This window comes from Coptis chinensis, chromosome 7 (assembly GCF_015680905.1).
Source record: "Coptis chinensis isolate HL-2020 chromosome 7, ASM1568090v1, whole genome shotgun sequence".
In the NCBI taxonomy this organism is placed as follows: Eukaryota; Viridiplantae; Streptophyta; class Magnoliopsida; order Ranunculales; family Ranunculaceae; genus Coptis; species Coptis chinensis.
In genome coordinates, this window is record NC_141462.1 from 41462465 (window position 1) to 41481190 (window position 18726).

The 18726-nt window shown below is 37.6% G+C and overlaps 1 protein-coding gene across 2 annotated transcripts; it reads left to right on the forward strand.

Annotated features, from left to right (window-relative positions):
* Positions 1-1773: 1773 nt before the first annotated feature.
* Positions 1774-15958, forward strand: ABCG28 (ABC transporter family protein). 2 transcript variants are annotated; one of them, XM_086573122.1, is made up of 14 exons: positions 1774-2124; positions 2213-2286; positions 2379-2648; positions 3795-3858; positions 3958-4104; positions 4341-4375; positions 7359-7432; positions 9757-10649; positions 11662-11958; positions 12395-12889; positions 13597-13745; positions 14222-14511; positions 14610-14740; positions 15703-15958. In XM_086573122.1, the coding sequence occupies exons 1-14, from the start codon at positions 1928-1930 to the stop codon at positions 15857-15859; spliced, it is 3273 nt and encodes a 1090-aa protein (XP_086429248.1). In that variant the 5' UTR covers positions 1774-1927; the 3' UTR covers positions 15860-15958. The 2 variants fall into 2 exon arrangements, with proteins under 2 accessions (XP_086429248.1, XP_086429249.1); XM_086573123.1 differs by having other exon boundaries at positions 3958-4100; positions 4341-4416; positions 9806-10649.
* Positions 15959-18726: the final 2768 nt, after the last annotated feature.

Consider the following 18726-nt stretch of genomic DNA (forward strand, 5'->3'; position numbering starts at 1 on the left):
AAAAGGAACACTCAAAGAAAACATGAGTTTGAGTTTCAAGAAAGCTGTCACACATGGTGCATTCTGGATAAACTTGAAAATGATGAGATGCCAAAATATCCGCTGTTGGGACGACACCTTGCAAGCATTGCCATAAGAAAAATCTTTGTTTGAATGAGACTTTTATCTTCCAAACCTGTTTATAAAAATTGTTATCCTGATCCAAAATATCTCATTCTTTGAATCAACCTGAATGCAACCATCATATCACGGCAGACTTCAATCGGTATTCGCCATTATCCTCCCATTTCGGATCAAAGTATCCTTCTCATTTGGTGTTAAAGGTATGGAAACAATTCTCTCCACATATTCTACAGGCCAAAATTCATTTAACCTCTCCCAATCCCATGTATTAGTATCCATGTCAATGAAGTCAGAAACAAAGTGAAAATGATAGTCAAGTGGTTTCTGAGTAATTTCAGGCAATTCCTCAGAATGTGGAATCCATTTTTCCTCCCATGCCTTAATAGAAGTACCATTCCCCAACTTCCAGATAGAACCAGCATTGATAATTTTTCGTGTGTCACAGATCCTCTTCCACATAACTGATGAAGTAGATTTGACTTCCACCTTCAAGAAACTGGAGTTGGGAAAGTACCTCTGTTTCATTTGATGAGCCCATGGTGCATGCCTTTTCTAGTACGTGTGACCAAGAATACAACTGCGTTTGTTTATTCACTTAGATGTGGAATGGATAGAAAAAATCTAGTGTGGTCCACCTTTTTATAAGTTTGGCGTGTTTGTTTGCTATGGAAATGAAAGGTTTTTTGATTCTATAACCCTCGGATTTGAGAAGAAAATAAAATGAAAATGAAAAAAAAAGAGAAATAAAGTTTAATAAAAAAAAATATAGTTTTCTATTCCTTTATTTTCTTAAGTTTTGGTCTCACAAATGCAATTGATTCCCCATCTAGGTTTTCCTTTTATTTTTCCAAAATTACCAAAATAGACACATAAAAAAAATTCCATTATTATATTATTTAATTTTATAATTCATGGGTTTTCTTTTCGTTTCCTTAAGTAAGTGAGTAAACAAAGGGAGCAATAATATTGTTTTCCATTTTATGGGAATGGCTGCTGTGATGTGCAATCAACCCGTTTCATTTCTACAAATTTTGAATTGAAAAAGTAGTTGCAGCCATACAGGAGAAGGAAAACCTTCTGTTCGTCTTGTTGCCGATGGATGTGGATTTTTCAAGGTCCCAGGTTGTGAGCTCGGAAGCATCCTGGTAGCAGCATGACTTGTGTTTCTGATTCTATTAATGCTGAGCTGTTTGCAACAAATCATGTCCTTTCTTGTATCAGTTGCTCTTTTATCTCATCAGATCGTATGGAGTTAACAACTTTGTAGTTTATGGTTGGTTTGAGTTGCTACTCGATCTATTGTGAAGATTTGTTCGGAAGTGTGTTTTTAACTACGAGAGCTCTTCCCTAAATGGTTAAAAACACATTATGGGAAGAGTTCTGTTTGTCAAAGTTACAGCATGTAGTGAGACTGTTTTAGCTCTTTTCACCCATTGTCTATCTCATTAGACGTGCAGAGTCAAGGACACGTTTTGACACGTTCTCAATTTATTTTCCTATTTCTGTCTAAACTAACACACGATTCCATGACAAAACAAACGTTACGCAACAAAAACTAGCACACTTGAGCCGGCAAAAACCCATAGATCAAACGATCACGCCATGTGTCTCGCTGTCTTCTTACGTGGACCGATTCAATCATTCCAATCCAGTCCAATCAGCCACATTGATTACACAAATTCCAAACTCATGTATTTAACTGAAAACACGTATGAACTCCTGTTTTGACTTTTCTAACGTTCCAACTTCCAACAAACTTAATAAATTCTCTCTCTCTCTTTCTCTCTGACTTTGAGCTCACGAAATGAGAAGAATGAGGATCAGTCTACTATTCTTCTTCTTCTTTGCAGTCATTCTTTGTAGTTTCTTGCCACGTGTAAAGTGTCAGACACCAAATTTGAGTTCAGTTATAGCTGAAGTTATATATGATCGGTTGTCTAATCTTTCAACTGTTTTTAAGAAGGAGATTAAAGATAATTTAGGATTCTGTATTAATAATGTGTATGTATTAATACTTACTTTGACTCTTTGACTTTGTTAACTGTGTTAGTTTAGTTGTGATGATTTGAGTGTTTAATAATGTTTACAGAGAAGCTGATTGGAATGGAGCATTTGATTTTTCGTCGAATTTGGATTTTTTATCCAACTGCATTGACAAAACAGGTTTGTACATTTTCTACTAAACTAAGTTTAATTAATTACGGTCTTGCAGTTGTCTCATGCATATAATGTTTTGTGCGTGGTTTATGAATCAGCTGATCTTACACAACGCATCTGTACAGCAGCGGAAATTAAGTTCTACTTCGGGAGTTTTTTCGGAGGGGGTTCAAAGAGTACGATGGAGCTTAATCAGAATTGTAATTTGACATCATGGAAATCTGGATGTGAACCAGGTTGGGCTTGTAGTGTTGCCTCAAGTGAGAAAGTTGACCTTGAAAATTCTAAGAACATCCCTGCAAGGACTCTTGATTGTCAGGCTTGTTGTGAGGGTTTCTTCTGTCCTCGCGGTATTACATGCATGATACGTAAGTATATATATATGATCTCGAATGTTCCTTTTCCTTTGTACTCATTGTAGTTAAATGGACTTAAGGTTGGTCTTTGTTTCTAGTGCTTATGAATTCTGTCTTCCCTTTTGGGTGGTAAACTGGTTTTGTCTATAATAAGTTTTCACTGTTCACTGTTTGGACACCACCTTTTGTAGGGGGAAGAACTTTGAATGTATTTCATTGATTTCTTTCCTCTCCATTTTCATCTATGTTTTGAAGGTGTTTTCTAGCGTGCTCAATTTCAAATAGGTAATTTAAGATCAAACGCCCTGAATTTTCTGGGAAATTTTTACCACCAGATAGTTGTAATTGTTTTGGAAAGTTTTCGTAATTAGTGGGAGCTGAAGACATTGGTTAAGATGAAAGCTCTGATTAGTAAAAGATCTCACAGAAATTAAGTTCCAATACGACTTCAGCTATATTTTTTCTATGATGACTAAATGTCTAAATGAGTGTGGTCATAGTTCAAAACAAATACCAGTACAATGCCAGCTTGGAGATGATAGTACCATATGCATTTGACAAAGACTCTTTCGAATTTCAATGCTAAAAGTTGCTTGCCTTCTAAATTGATATTTAAAATACACACAAGTTCTTACCGTTCTAGACAGGGAATTCAAGATTCCTCTAACTAGAAAGCGTAGTTACAGAGGCTTTACCTCACGAAATAGGATTTTAACATATGGTTCAGCATGTTTTAGGTTACCCTGTATTGGCAGTACTCTCACCACATGGTTGTGCATGTCCTCGCAGTAGTCTAAACAGTTTCATCCCTTTTGACAAATAATCTCATATTGGATTATGCCTCTGAGAGATGTGCATAGTAGCCTGTTGACGTGTACATGCAATCTATGCCCTAAAAGATATAGGGTTATATTGACTTATCTTCCCTCTCAATACATACCACATTAAGGATCACATAGTGATCACCTTGCAAGTAGAAATCCATCTCCTGATCATTTGGATTAGTAAAAGAAGTTGTAATAAGATATGTAGAATTTATAAATATTTGCGGTACAGATAAACTTCACGAGTTCCTTACAAACCTTGTGTGCTAGATAATAAAGCGAATTCGTAGGTTCTGAATTTTTACTTTTTGCATTTGTTTTGTTGTTATTGAAGCTTGCCCTTTAGGTGCATACTGCCCTCTGGCCAAACTGAACAAAGTTACCGGCTTATGTGATCCGTAAGTTAACATTCTAGACCTGAAGTCCTTGTAAAAATTTCCAGATCTCACCTTAATTATGTGTTGGTGCTAGTTAGTAATTTAGTTAAGTTTCTGCAGATATTCATACCAAGTTCCTCCTGGACAGCCAAGCCATACTTGCGGTGGAGCTGATATGTGGTCTGATATTCGTAGTAGCCGCGAAGTATTCTGTTCAGCTGGATCATACTGTCCAACTACAACCGAAGAAACTTCTTGCAGTAGTGGGTATTGATTTTTCTTTAATCGTAGCCAAATTTTCTTGCAACTCTTTCCACATTGCAGCAGAATCCTAACGATCAACCTTAATACTGGCTGATTCAGGGAATACATTCTAGTTCTTCTATTGTCATGGCATTATCCATTTTTCAATCCCTTGTCCATCTATTTTCATTTTATTCGCTATACGTCTTCCTTGTTATTATATACTGATAGTCTAATAGCATTTCTTAATGTAATTGCAGACATTACTGCAGAACTGGCTCTACATCCGAGAAGAGTATGTTTTTTCTTCTTACCTGCAAAGCTATTTTATGATAGGTGGACTTTCAACCGTTGATTGCATTGCCTACTTAAGCTTTGACTAGTATATTTATTAACATTAGCTTTTGACTTTGATGGATTACTAGTTAAAACTTGAATTCCTTCCTTGAACCATCTCACGTGAAAATTGGATTATCTATATATGTTTCTGTCTTATCAACATAAACCACTACTTATAAGGAAGCTGAAGTTGTTGATGTATTACATTACTTAACCTCACCAAATTAACAAAATATTCCTGCCCATCTGTACAATCTCAAAGATTAAAACTGCTACTATTGAAGAGTTAATATGAAATTTTTCGTCTATACGATTTGCAGTGATGCCGAAGACGATAACTGTCCTATTTTTTTACTCCTTCCTGCATTGCTAGGCGATTTGACATGATTTGGTTATTTTTATATATTTATTATTTATCTGTTTTTCAATTAATGTTCTTTATATGTTTTCTTTTAGTATAGTATCAGATTGTGTGAATGGATTGACTGGCAGATTGTGATACCTTGAGGGTATTGTGAGGTTTTTTTCTAGGTTCCCACGATCCCCTACTGGAACGTGTGATGCAGAGTAAGAGAGCAAAGGTGTGGAGAAGGAGATGAGATGATTGGTGTTTAGGGTTGAACCAAATGATGGTTGGTATGGATCCTCTTGTTAAGACGGAATCAAACCCAATTATGCGTAGTTCATTAGTGTGGCAGTGTAATACATATATAGGAGAGATTTAGGAGACCTAGGGTTAGGGTTTTCCTCACTTCGTGTGAGTTCCTTTCCCTATATTAGAATTTCACTCCACATGAAATTCTGTATCTAGCCAACATATTGCTCGGTGTGAATTCCCTTCTTGGCTACGATAGCCCTTCTCTGATTAAAAGTCTATCCCAAATGGGCAACTCCACTGATATGTTTCTAGATTATGTTCTGTCTAAATCAGTTCCTAACTAGTCGGAGAACATTATTGGCGTAGAGGCGGTTAACTTACGTGACAAGCACATGCCACTAAAGTCAAGTGAGTAACACGAGTTTACTTACTCACCAGTATGATCCGGTGGTCTTTACTCTCCATTGGAGTCGCTAACGGAAAATCCCCCCTACAGGTATCCTCAAAAAATATATGCTGAAAAGGCGCCTTATCCTATAGGGGTCAAGGTTGCACCACGAGTTGCTAGCTACCCTATTATTCAGGTCCCGTCAAAGACCTGTGACTTGTCAAAGAGAGCGAATTTGTGGACATACATGATTTTCCTGTCCACAGGACATCAAATCCTCATTGGTCCATGTCAGTGTTTTATCTTTAACAAATGGAAAATAATATAATCAAATAAATAAAAATGGAAAGAACTAAATAGGAAACCCATAATGCATTCCCACTGTTCATCTTCTCCCTTCGTCCAATTTAAAATTTTCACGATGAACACAATCATACACGGCAAGTTTGGGTTTTGTCTTAGTGGGTTTGTTAATATTCATCATATCATATAAATTTTTGTTCTTCTGTTCAATTTTTATAAGAGTTACATTGTGTTGTGGGGAGATTGAGTAGAAAATAAACTTAAGACCCCATTCAATCTGGAGATAGACTATTGGAAAACTGATTTCGATAAGAGTCTCTCCACATGAAAACTGATTCAAAATACTGAAGAAGAGAAAATTTAAGCTTAGGTGGTTCATTAATGGAGTCACAAAGAACAACTTGAAATTTTAGCTTGGAGCCTCAGACAACCCCATCTCAAAGTTTTATGTAAACATTAGGGGCTTCGATCAACAACACATACTGTATTCAATCAATTTTTCTAGATTATCAGATCTTTTTTCCAGTGATGGAGAGGATGGTTGGGGAAGAAATCATCTTCTTCTTTTTTATTTTATTTTATTTATGTTCTTTTGTTTTTGTTAGTAAATATTTGGTGTCCTGACGCCTGACGTGGTTAAGTGTTGGTCCCATGTGCAAAATTTACTGACGTGGACCAATGAGGATTTGATGTCCTGTGGACAGGAAAATCATGTATGTCCACAAATTAGCTCTACTTGTCAAACTCTACTTAGAAACGAGGTCTTTTGAGCAAACCCTCCAACCTCTTAGGTGTGTTAAAGTTCTAGGTGCATCCTTTCTGGGCTCCTATATTATGTCCCCAGGCCTCAACTTGGTGTACATAAAACCATAAAATCTCGATCCCAATCACAATCAAAACCCCTGGAATCTTGATATATAGGAGGGAAGAAGCATATAAATTATCGTTGTTTCTAGCAGACAAGCATGATATCTTAGACACTATGTTTTCTAGAGGGAAATGCACTACCTGACATCTCGATAAGTGTGAAAACAAAGAGCAAGCAGACTTTCCTAAAAATCTCATTAGCAGTGATGTGGGTTGCAGTCACAGTTGCAGTTTAAGATTTGTGTGTTATTTTTGGATCTCAAGAGATATAAAACTCTCCTCTTTAGGCTTTTTAAATCTAGATAATAGCTGTTTGTACAATCATGTGCTGCCCGCCTGCTCACAAAATTGCTTGTTGGATATGCTTCTAGTTTCTATTTTATTCTTTTTCTCTTTAATGGAATTTTTGTTGTATACTTGTATGGAATAGGGCATAAGGTGGGGGTGGCGGATGCTCAGTTTCTTAGTCGCTTTTAATGTAATTGTAATGTTTTCCGTCATTTAGGATTTTAGGTGGTCTATTATTACAAGAAAGAAAAAGCTCATTTTAATTTCATTTGGCTTAATATATCAACGATCTACAAATTAGAGTTGTTTTCTTGCCTGTTATATCTGCATTTCTTGGCTTTATTCATTATGCTTTTTTGATTGCATAGATTTTAATTAATTTAGTTGAATTCTCTAACTAACTGGTTTCAGTGAGTAAATACTAAATATCTTCAACTTCACACTGGAATCAAAGAAGATAACCACTAGGATTGACTTTTAAGAACCTCCTTGCAGAGTGCTTCAAGCTGGCTTCTTGCAATCCAAATACTTCAAATCAAAATATTCACGCATATGGTATCTTGCTTCTTGTGAGTAGTCTGATTTTTATTTCTTCCTTTGCTTTCTCTTCCTTTCTCATGGCATGAATAAATGCTTTAGGCGAATGTGTGCACCTTTAATGTTTAAACTGGCTTTAACCTAGTGCATACCTTATTCTTTGGATTTTTTCTTTCTATTGTTTTCACTTTATCTTATATATTCTTTAAATTTTTCTTAAGAATGCATTAATAAGAATAAAAGACTACAAGAGCATCTTGGAAATGCAGCCTTACACCATTACATGGACTCAAGAGCCAATAGCTAGTATCAGTTACATCTGTAGAGACATCTGACATACACCAATTCAGTTCATTCATCCTCAACAGGCTGCATTAGGTTAAAATGTAGGAGGGATAAAGTAGTTGTAGCTTTCTGGGACCTTTAAAGAGGCCCGATTGATGGGTGGTCAGCAACCTTTTCAACCTTGTTGATTTTCCCTAGATGCACGAGCAACTTCAGTTTGAGTCATTTTTTCATCTGCTTCCATATTTCATGTTCCATGTTGTAAACATACCAAGGTAGTGGTTGCCTTGTCCCTATGATCTGTACCACCTGTCCACCTGTCTTAGGCTAATTTTTTAAGTATCCACCCAAATACCTGAGAATGGTTTTGCAGATTCCTATTTTACTATTTTCTTTTCTATTTTTTATTTGGTATGCAAAATGTAAGTTTCTTGACGTCCTTAGGAATATATGATTCATGTCAAATTATCAAAGCAAGTCTCCCTTATATCTTCATAGAAAATTAAAGTCACTTGATGCTCATTAGCGTTGATTCCTGAACTTTTCTAATTCGTTTGGCAATTTTTTCTCATTCTGTACTCTTTGAAGACAAGTGGCACTAATCTTTGCTAGAACAACAGTAAAAACTGAAAATGCTTAGACAACGGAGAACTTACTTCCTAGCAGAAGTATACTCAAAGAATAACGTAATACAGATAAATAACTGTTAGTTCTAGGAGGAAATCTCCTGAGGGGCGGATTGGGCCAGCCAATCAGCTCATCGATAATGATTCAATATGAACTTAAAATGTGCAAGAAACAACTGTCAATTCGTTTGAACTGGTAATTTTGAAAGCCGAATGACTGTTCCATTTTAGTCAATTTAACTAATGTAGATCTTACTGGTGGAAGCTTCAGTTTAATTGAATCTACACTTTAATTGAAACACAATTAAAAGACGACCTAAAAATCACTCTTTTATTGAATCTCTCAATCACAAATCACACACATAAACACAACTCCTGAAACCCTAACTACAAGCCCGTTATTTAAAGTAAACCCAGAAAGCATAAACCAATAGGAACATGACGTGTGTCCAACTAACTAATGGACTCGAACCATGGGCTTGGACTCAACTAAGGGGCTCACGCCCATGAAATGTAGAGGGAACATAGGCGCACGCCTATGACACTGACAGACTCGACTAATGTTCTACATCATTAACAATTTAACATTGGGGCATCCAAGTCAAAACCAATTGGTGACGAGTGGAAAGGCCAAGGAAGTTATATACTTCTATGCAAGGCTTAAATCATCCCATGTGGGACTATACTAAACATTTCAACATAGTTAAAGCCCAAGACCGTCATGGATATAATTTTTTTTTTCACACTAGTCTTATGCATGCTCGATGAACATTTGATTTACATGTCTCGTTTGTACTCATATATATGTATTTAGAGTGGAAAGTGAGAATACTATCACCGACTAAAAATAAATGTGAGAATATTGGCAAGTTAAATTCATTTTTTGTTCTTAGGAATTAATTTTCTCATCGAGAACTATTTTCATTGGTTATTTTAGTAAGTGAATATATATGAATCAATTTTTCGTTTAGTAATTGGTGTACAGAGTGAGGTGCTGGCCTTGGTAGAATTTTGTGAGTATAAAATGCTACAGATGAGAGATACAGAGTGAGGTGCTGGTCTTGGTAGAATTTTAGGAGTATAAAATGATACAGATGAGAGAGAATAGAAAGGGAAAATGGAAGTAGGGACATCTAATGCACAAAATAGGGGCAAAATCGTCAGAGGATCAGAAGTAAGATGACCATTTCTTTATTAATTTTGTCCTGCAGATGGGCACAAAACTTTTTATAGTAGTAAAAGATATCTATTGTCTAGTGTGTGGGGGTGTGACCTGTTAACCCAAATACAAACTCTTGGTTTCCGAAACCCTTACCACTAGGACACAGCCATTAGTATGTCAGTCATAGTAGAATGCCTTCAATATGAAAGACAATCTGTGGGACCTCTTAGATTTTCACCCACACCCATTTTAGAGACTAACACCAGTAGCTTGTAAAATGCAGGCCGCACTGATTACTTTGTTAATAATTATCTATAATTGTTCTGACCAAGTTCTCACCACTCGGGAGCGGAGGCAAGCTAAAACTAGAGATGCAGCAGCTAGGAGTGCAAGAGAAACCGCCCAAGCACGTGAGCGGTGGAAAGCTGCAAAAAATGCTGCTAAGAAGCATGTCAGTGGGTTGCAAGCACAGTTATCACGCACATTTTCTCGTAAAAAATCTCAAATCAAACAGGATGATGACACTGTATCACTGCAAATGCCTTCAAGTGATTCAACTGCATCTTATCATTCATCGGCAGCATCAAATACAAAGATAAAGGAGCCAAGCAATGACACAAGAATGTTGTATGCTCTTGAGCAGGACCTCTATAGTAACGAGGGCTTTAGTCTGGAGGATGGAGACAAAGATCCTAAAAAGAATATGCCCAAAGGTAAACAAATAAATACTCATTCCCAGATTTTCAGGTATGCATATGGGCAGCTTGAGAAGGAGAAAGCCCTCCAGCAGCAGAATAAGAACTTGACCTTTTCGGGAGTAATTGCAATGGCTACTGATAAGGAGATCAAGAGAAGGCCTACAATAGAGGTTTATTTCAAAGATCTAACCCTCACTTTAAAAGGTAAAAACAAATATCTTTTGAGATGTGTTACTGGGAAAATAAAGCCTGGCCGTGTTTCTGCTGTCATGGGGCCATCTGGTGCTGGAAAAACTACATTACTTAATGCACTAGCGGGAAAAGCAACTGGATGCACAATTACAGGTTCAGTTTTCATAAATGGGAAGAGAGAATCTATTCATTCTTATAAGAAGATTATTGGTTTTGTGCCACAAGATGATATAGTGCATGGGAATTTAACGGTGGAGGAGAATCTCTGGTTTAGTGCCAGGTGCAGGTATGCCGCATATAGTTTCACTTTGCAATATGGAAGTTCTTACATAATTAATGCTACATTTCTTTGGGTTTATCATGTTATCTCAATTAAAATTTACCGATTACTTTGATGTTTAGTAATATATTGGCACCTCCTTTTTGGACATGGTTATGAGATACAACTTGTTGCATACTAAGGAGGGAGTGGAAAAAAGTACAAGAAGAGAATCACAATACCTCAGATTTATAACATAATGATTAGTTGGTGATATTTGATGAAATAAAAATGTCATAATCAGGTGGCTTCTTTTCTCCAAGGCATTGAACTTACTTGATCATCTGTGTTCCAGATTCTGGGTTTGACTGGTTGAAAATTTATCGCTGTATGTTTCACCGTTCACAGGCCTGATTAAATTTGAATTGCCTGGATCAGACTCCTGGGTCGCTCCTATTCAATTTGTTTTTCTCGCTATATCACATTAGTTAGTTTGTGATGCCAAGTGAACAACAAAAGCTTCTGTTCTTTGCTCTGTCCGAGCCATCCTGAGGCCGCTTTACTCATAGCACTTGGTTTTGAGTTGGATGCTCCATAGTTTAGCATCTGTTTCACACACACGCACGGTTCTCTTTTAGAGGTTGTAAAAAAAAAATTTAGAGAACACTCTCCTTTAGAGGTACACACAGTTCTCTTTCAGAGGTTGTTAAAAATAATATTAGAGGACACACACAGCTGGAGGTTAAAGCTTAGTTAATTCTTTGGGCTGCTCCACATGTAGCCCATCGGTTTTGAGTTGGATGCTCCAAAGCTTAAGATATATTCTGTCCTCACTCCTCAGTTTCTTGTTTTACCTACTGCCTGTATACCAGAAAAACTAAACCATTAACTTTGTTCTGCACCTGGTGATCGATTGCCTTTTGAACTCCTTTCTTTCTTTTACTTGATTACTGAGCTATCAATTTCCTTGTTGACTGTTTTAGTTCTGTACTAACTGCAATTTTCTTTTTCCCCTTCAATGATGTTTTGGTTATCAAAGGTTATCCTCATACATGCCGAAACCAGATAGGGTCCTTGTTGTGGAAAGAGTTATTGAGTCTTTGGGGCTACAAGCAGTACGGGATTCCTTGGTTGGAACAGTAGAGAAGCGAGGAATCTCTGGAGGCCAGAGAAAACGAGTAAATGTTGGTCTGGAAATGGTCATGGAACCTTCCTTGCTGATTTTAGATGAACCCACATCTGGATTGGACAGTTCTTCTTCCCTGTTACTCCTAAGAGCACTACGTTGGGAGGCTCTTGATGGCGCAAATATCTGCACGGTGGTTCACCAACCAAGGCAAGTTTTTGCAATCATAAGAGTTCAAGTTTTTTTAAAGAAAGATAATTTTTCATTTATTGTATTTCATTATAAATGTTTTTTCTTTCTTGAATGTTCTTTTTCTAATTATAATGTGTGTATGTGTTAATTTTAATTGCTCGCCAACTCATATTGTATGGGACATTGCTAGTACATTACCCTGTAGCCTTGTACAAGGCATAGCTGATGCAGGGAGATTATCCTTCGCATATACTGCGGTGCAGTGGCTCACTTCTAGGGAAAACCTTACAAACAACATAGAAACTGCTATTTGTTCATATGCTTCAAAAGTCTTGGAAATATGCACGTCTAAAATATTCTGCATGGTGAAAGAAACATGAAAGAATCAATATCTAGCGATAATTTGCTCTTGGAATGACATAATTTTCTCATTTCTGTTATTTTCATGCCTCAGCTATGCCTTGTTCAAGATGTTTGACGATTTAATACTTCTTGCTAAAGGCGGTTTAACGGTATACCATGGTTCTGTGAAGAAAGTGGAAGAGTACTTTGCAGGCCTTGGGATCAGTGTTCCTGATCGTGTTAATCCTCCAGACCACTTCATTGACATTTTGGAAGGTATAGTAAAACCAAGCGCAAGCACAGACGTGAGTTCTAATCAACTTCCAATAAGATGGATGTTTCACAATGGGTACCCAATACCCCCGGATATGCAACAGAATGCCGCTGGCATTGCTTCTTCCTCGAGGGTTCCAAATTCACTCGGTGGGACAGATAATACTCTATCTGGACCTGATGACTACTCTTTTGCTGGGGAGTTATGGCAGGATGTTAAGTCTAATGTTGAGCTTAAGCGGCATTATATACAGCACAACTTCTTGAAGTCGACAGACTTATCAAACCGAATAACTCCTGGATTATTCCATCAGTACAAATACTTTCTTGGGAGGTAAAACACTAAAAACTGACGCTCATTGTCATCATTACTTATTTATCTATTTCTTAAAGTTCCTGAGCCACACCCCTAGTAGTTTGTTAATATAATAAAAACAACTGATACTAGGGCTAAGCCAGGGGAAAGGAATTGAGTCTTACCTCTTAAACTTAGGTGAATACAGTGTTTCAAATGCATGCCACCTCCCTCACTTCGCATCACCATAAATAATTTTCTTTGCATCTTCAGAAAATGAACTAGGTACAAACCCAATGAACTAGGTACTGTAGCTGCTAAGCTATCTGCAAGCCTATTTGCTTCCCTATATATGTGCTTTATCTGGAAGCTCTCCATCTGTGCAATAAGCCTTTTGATTCTGGTTATCATTACCTATAGGGCATGTGGTTAGTAACATAGTTAAGTGGTGGTTATGGAATAGTGTATTATTGTATATTGAAACTTTGAGAGAGAATTATCGTTGTCCACTATGGATCAGCTAATTGGTTACACTACTCGGTTGGAAGGGCATTTTCTTCTGACTGTAGCCGAGAAGTTTTTGTCAGAGCTGTATGTGTAGTTATGGTGGTGGCGGACGAAAATTATAAGAGAGCATGGGAACATTGGGTTTCTTTTAAATGATTTTCTAGTTGGCATTTAAAGCTGCTTCATTTACTGTTTACGAATTACGACTTTCAGTTCTGATACATGGCTTTGCTTTACAGGGTTGGTAAGCAACGACTACGTGAGTCGAAAATGCAGGTGATCGACTATCTAATTTTATTGCTTGCCGGAGCCTGCTTGGGAACACTTGCTAAAGTGAGCGATGAGACCTTTGGGGTTCAAGGTTACACGTACACGATCATTGCAGTTTGTAAGATGCAACCTCATAGCTCTCTTCTGCTATTATGCCCCTAAAACTAACACTTGCTCTCTTGAGGCTTTAAGCAACTCATTTTTGAGTTGCATACCTAGCACTTTGCTAATAGACACTTTTTTTAGGAATCTAACTTCTCAAGAAACTTTTTAGATCCCTGCAATACAAAGTGTCTTCTACTGAGGTATATGCAACTCACAAGTGCACCCCTGGCTTAGAAGATTCACATTTCTGTGGCTGTGGTCGTGACCGAAATTCAGATCCTTGTGTTTTTTCAACTCAATTATCACTGAAGTTACTATTAGTGATGGGACTTCTCTAAATATTAATTCAGAGCTGATCTCTGATACTATCTACCAGTTTAATCTAATTGTAGTACTGATCATCTCACCGAAATATTTCTGTTTATCCTTATGGAAGGTTACCTTGCAACAGTTCCTCTAATATGTTCAATCTTAACCACTGACCTGCAGCTCTCCTCTGCAAGATTGCTGCTTTGAGATCGTTCTCTTTGGACAAGTTAATATACTGGAGAGAGAATTCTTCTGGCATGAGCAGCCTGGCTTATTTTCTTTCGAAGGATACAATTGACCATTTCAACACGGTTATAAAGCCTCTAGTGTATCTTTCTATGTTCTACTTTTTCAACAATCCTAGGTCATCTTTCACGGATAATTACATTGTTTTGCTCTGCCTTGTTTATTGTGTAACTGGTATTGCCTATGCTTTTGCCATCTTGCTCGAACCTGGGCCAGCCCAGCTGGTACGTTTTGGGAACTCACATCAAAGACTTCATTATAGAATAGATTTAGTTTCTCTTATACATTATTCTTTCTAATACTAGCTTCTTGATTCTTGCAGTGGTCGGTTCTTCTTCCTGTAGTTTTAACTCTTCTTGCAACTCAGCAGGAAGGTAGAATTGTGAAGGGTATTGCTAACTTATGCTACCCAAAATGGGCCCTACAAGCATTTGTAATATCAAACGCTGAAAGGTTTGAAATTACTATACTTCTTCATTTTGTGCCAGTTATTTATGTTTTCTTGATGTGATCACATGTTTGACTACTCCAATTCCCACCCTTGCACCCTGATTGTAGATAATTAATCATTGTATTTGTTAGCTGGAATCGCCACCCTTATAATAGTTAGTATCTAGATATAAAAGTGAAGATTCAACATTCAGCAGTAGTTGTTCCTTCACTCCTATTTCCAAACGTCTTGGAGTACTCGGAATATTTTAGCAACCAAAGAATCATTGAGAAATTTAGCTCTTTGAAGATACTGGGATACATTTTAGTTCGATTGGTAATAGAGAGAAGTTGTACCAATGGTTGGCAGCATTTGCAACTGATTGTTGCACAAAATGGCGGCAAAGACACTCCTAAGTAGATGGAGAGGTAGCAGTGCCGATAACAACCAATATAGGCTAAGAAAGAGTAAAAGTAACATAGCTGGAAAAAGCTAATCCATTTGATACCACACCAGGTTAGCAGGACTAGTGCTACCAGGTTTATTACCGTGAGGACAGAATCCAAGTAGGTGAACGAAATGAACCATCAGTATACTTCATGAAAGCATGACATGGGAAAGGCTTCCATTACCTTTAAGGATGCCAGGCCATGTAATTACTATCAGTCAAATGAGTGAAATCTGACATTACCTGATATGCTTTGAGCTGTGGAAGCTTGCCCGTCCTAGTTTGGTACAATTTCGTGATTTGCATGCGTAATCAAGACTTCTCTTTTTCTTTTTTCATCTTCTTTTCTCTGTTTTGTGTAATTTAGAAGAATCAATTTATGATACTCTTCACCCTTTTTCATTTAATGAATAACTCGAAAGAACTATTAGAACAGGGAACTAGATTGCGCTTGGTTAAAAGGGACTAATGCAAACTATTTGTTGCTTTGCTGATTATCATTCCATAATTCAACATCATTACATCTAATTGTTTCAGGTACTCTGGGGTGTGGTTGATAACACGTTGTGGGTTTCTATTTAATAGCAGCTATAATCTTCACGACTGGGGTCTTTGTATATCTATCCTAGTCCTTTTTGGTGTAGTTAGTCGTATAATGGCTTTCTTGTGTATGATTACCTTCCGAAAAAAGTAAAATGGCAACCTGGTGAGTCTATATTACATTTCTTTTTTGTACATAATAGTGTATACACGTTCATTTATTTTCAAACTGGTATAACAAGAGATTCCAAAATATTAGTGATTTTGATTGTCAAGAAGCTTTCATGTGGGAAGCCTTACTTCCACCATTGCAGTCCATGGTACCGAGTTTGTTTAGGAGAACTTTTCCACTATGACACGTTTGATAGCCATATGGATGTTTTTACCCAAGGAAAAACTCATAAATCTAGTTATAAGAACTTAAGTCAATTGCTTCTTGTGCAATATGCAGAAGTATACATCTACGAACCAATCGGTAATCTCAATGAAAACCAGTAAATCGGAATCTCTTTGAACTAGCAGTAACACGTAAGGATAGATATCTTCATTAGTGATTACGTGAACTTAAAGCAATGTAAAATATCTGCAACTATTCCTTGTTTACAATTTATTTTGACATGTAGCTCTTAGGCGATAAACAGATTCCACCTCCTCTCTGCACAAAGCACAAGAGGCATTTTTTTTCCCGCTAATGTGGTGTTAACTGCATTGACGCCCTTCGAGTGGTCCTAGTCACCACGGAGTAGGCCATTGCACCCGCCTCTTAATTAGTCACTTTTTAGTAGCATTGCAAGTGAGGGGACTCGAACCTGCGTTTCCAGTTTTCGTCAAGTTTCAGGCCAACTGCCCTACCACCCTGATGACATCTTTAAGCAACCCTGATTCCTTTCCTTTACAACTTACAAGAGTACATCTGTTGCTGGCACAATGATGGAGCAGCTTCCAAGCAATTGCTGCTGCCCTAGGGTGAATATGTTCATCCCTAACGAGTTGATATGCCATTATGCCAACGTACAGCTTGTAGGTTTATGCTTTATTGTGTTACCATGTGTTATAGAGAACGAAAAAGTTGCCTTCCATATCTAAAGGTTCAGTTAATGTTATCCTCACTCCACCACCCTTAAGTAGTTCATTCATTAAGTTCTATAAGGGTACTAACCGTACTGTACGTCTGTATTGACCATTATTCAGTACATGGTGTTCCTTTGCTCTACATCTTTCTAAGTGGTGCAAAGTGAAGACATTATTCACTTATCTCGCTGGACCAATGATCCACTGTACACGAGGTTTCATCTCATCAAGGGCCGTCCAGACCAAATGGAAGAGGCTACATGCTAGGATATCGAATCACGCACCCTCCTCATTCATGTATCTCATAAATCTTGCAAATTCAGCATCTCCAGTAATGAATTGCCAACTTAGCAGAGTAGCAGTAGCTTCGTCAATAAAGCAAAATTTAAGTCTCTTGTTCCTTAGTCTTCAGTTTTGCAGGCCTTCTCCCATGCAAATATTACCCACAAGAAGTCCTTAACAAGGTTTCTATCCCCTCAATGGCACTAACAAGCCATTTATAGACGTTCATGTTATGTACCAGAATGCTAATTAACCAACACTTGAACAATACTGTTCTCCCTTGGATTGACAGCAGCCCCACTTTCGAGGACTAGTGGTACGCCCAGGTACTTTTGTATTAATCACCGACTCTTATGCTCTTATGCGACAACTTCCTAAGCCCTCTGTTGCCTCAACTGACTCGAGCCACCAAGAAAGGTTTTACAGTTGGATACTCTTTCCACTTTCTCCGGTCGACAAGTTGGCTTACGCATTTGATTAAAAAAAGAAAAAGTTGGCTTACGCAAGCTGTTATTTCTCCAGCGGATACTTCATATATACTTCATGTCTCTGATGTGAAATCAGCAAAAGTGATTATGCCCTTTGCAAAGAGCAAATGAGGAGGCATGCATTGGTTGTTATAGAATTATAGTATCCTATCCATGTCTCTTAAATAACTCAGTCCTCTACTCCAAGAATCTTCAGCTACTGCAAAGGTAGGGGTGACGATAAGCCTTCCCAACTGAGAAGAATCCGGAACGACCCTCATTTGTACGTACTAAAATCTTTACACTACTACTGATGTAGATCCACACATCATTGAATCCCATTCTTTGCAGCATTTCAAGTAACGATTTTTGACAAAATTTTCACATATATAATGTAAGGTAACAACTAGGTGAAATAACAAATCCTACTGTGGCTAGGTGAAATAACAAATCCTACTGTGGCTATGATGAAGCAAATGGCAAGGCAAAGTATAAAGGTAAAAACCTTGATGGGTACATTAAAGAGATTTCAGATGGTTCTCTTGGACTAACATATGGTTGGTGTGAATGTGGGTGCTTTTTCTATGATTTTGAGAAAGCACAAATGCACCTTAGGAAAGACATACTGTCTTAAGGGATAAACTTTTGTTTGGTCGAGGGCGATAGAAGGTTCTCTTTGTTGCATATACCTGTGCGGGTTTATAATTCATGAGATTCATGATTGATTGGCTTGTAGCCTAGTATTTTGTAGTGACACTCTCTGTAATGATCATTCTCTTAGGGAGAGTAATTTTTGTTGATTAATGCTACGGGTAGGGGACTAGGGGTCCACCTTAACCCCATAAACTTTTCAAAAAAAAAAAAACTACTGGTTATTTGTTTTCTGTTTAGAAATTAATGTTAGGAAACACGAGCTGGTGCAATGTCATAGCAGGCAATTAGTCTTACAGACTAGCTGAAGAATTAGAGCACAGCTCTGTACACATTCATGACTCATCTTTATATATGGTCTCCCAATAGTGTTGGCAGAACACCCCTTAGACTTGGGGAAAAACTGCATCCTAATCTCCACCATGCCTGGATCGGCACAAAGCTCCGTGTCGTTCAAATCAGCGCCAATGGATGTGACTCGTTGTAAATGGTCACTGGTCTCTTGAAAGTTTAAAAATCACTGAAACATTGTGCACTCTTGGTCGAGTCT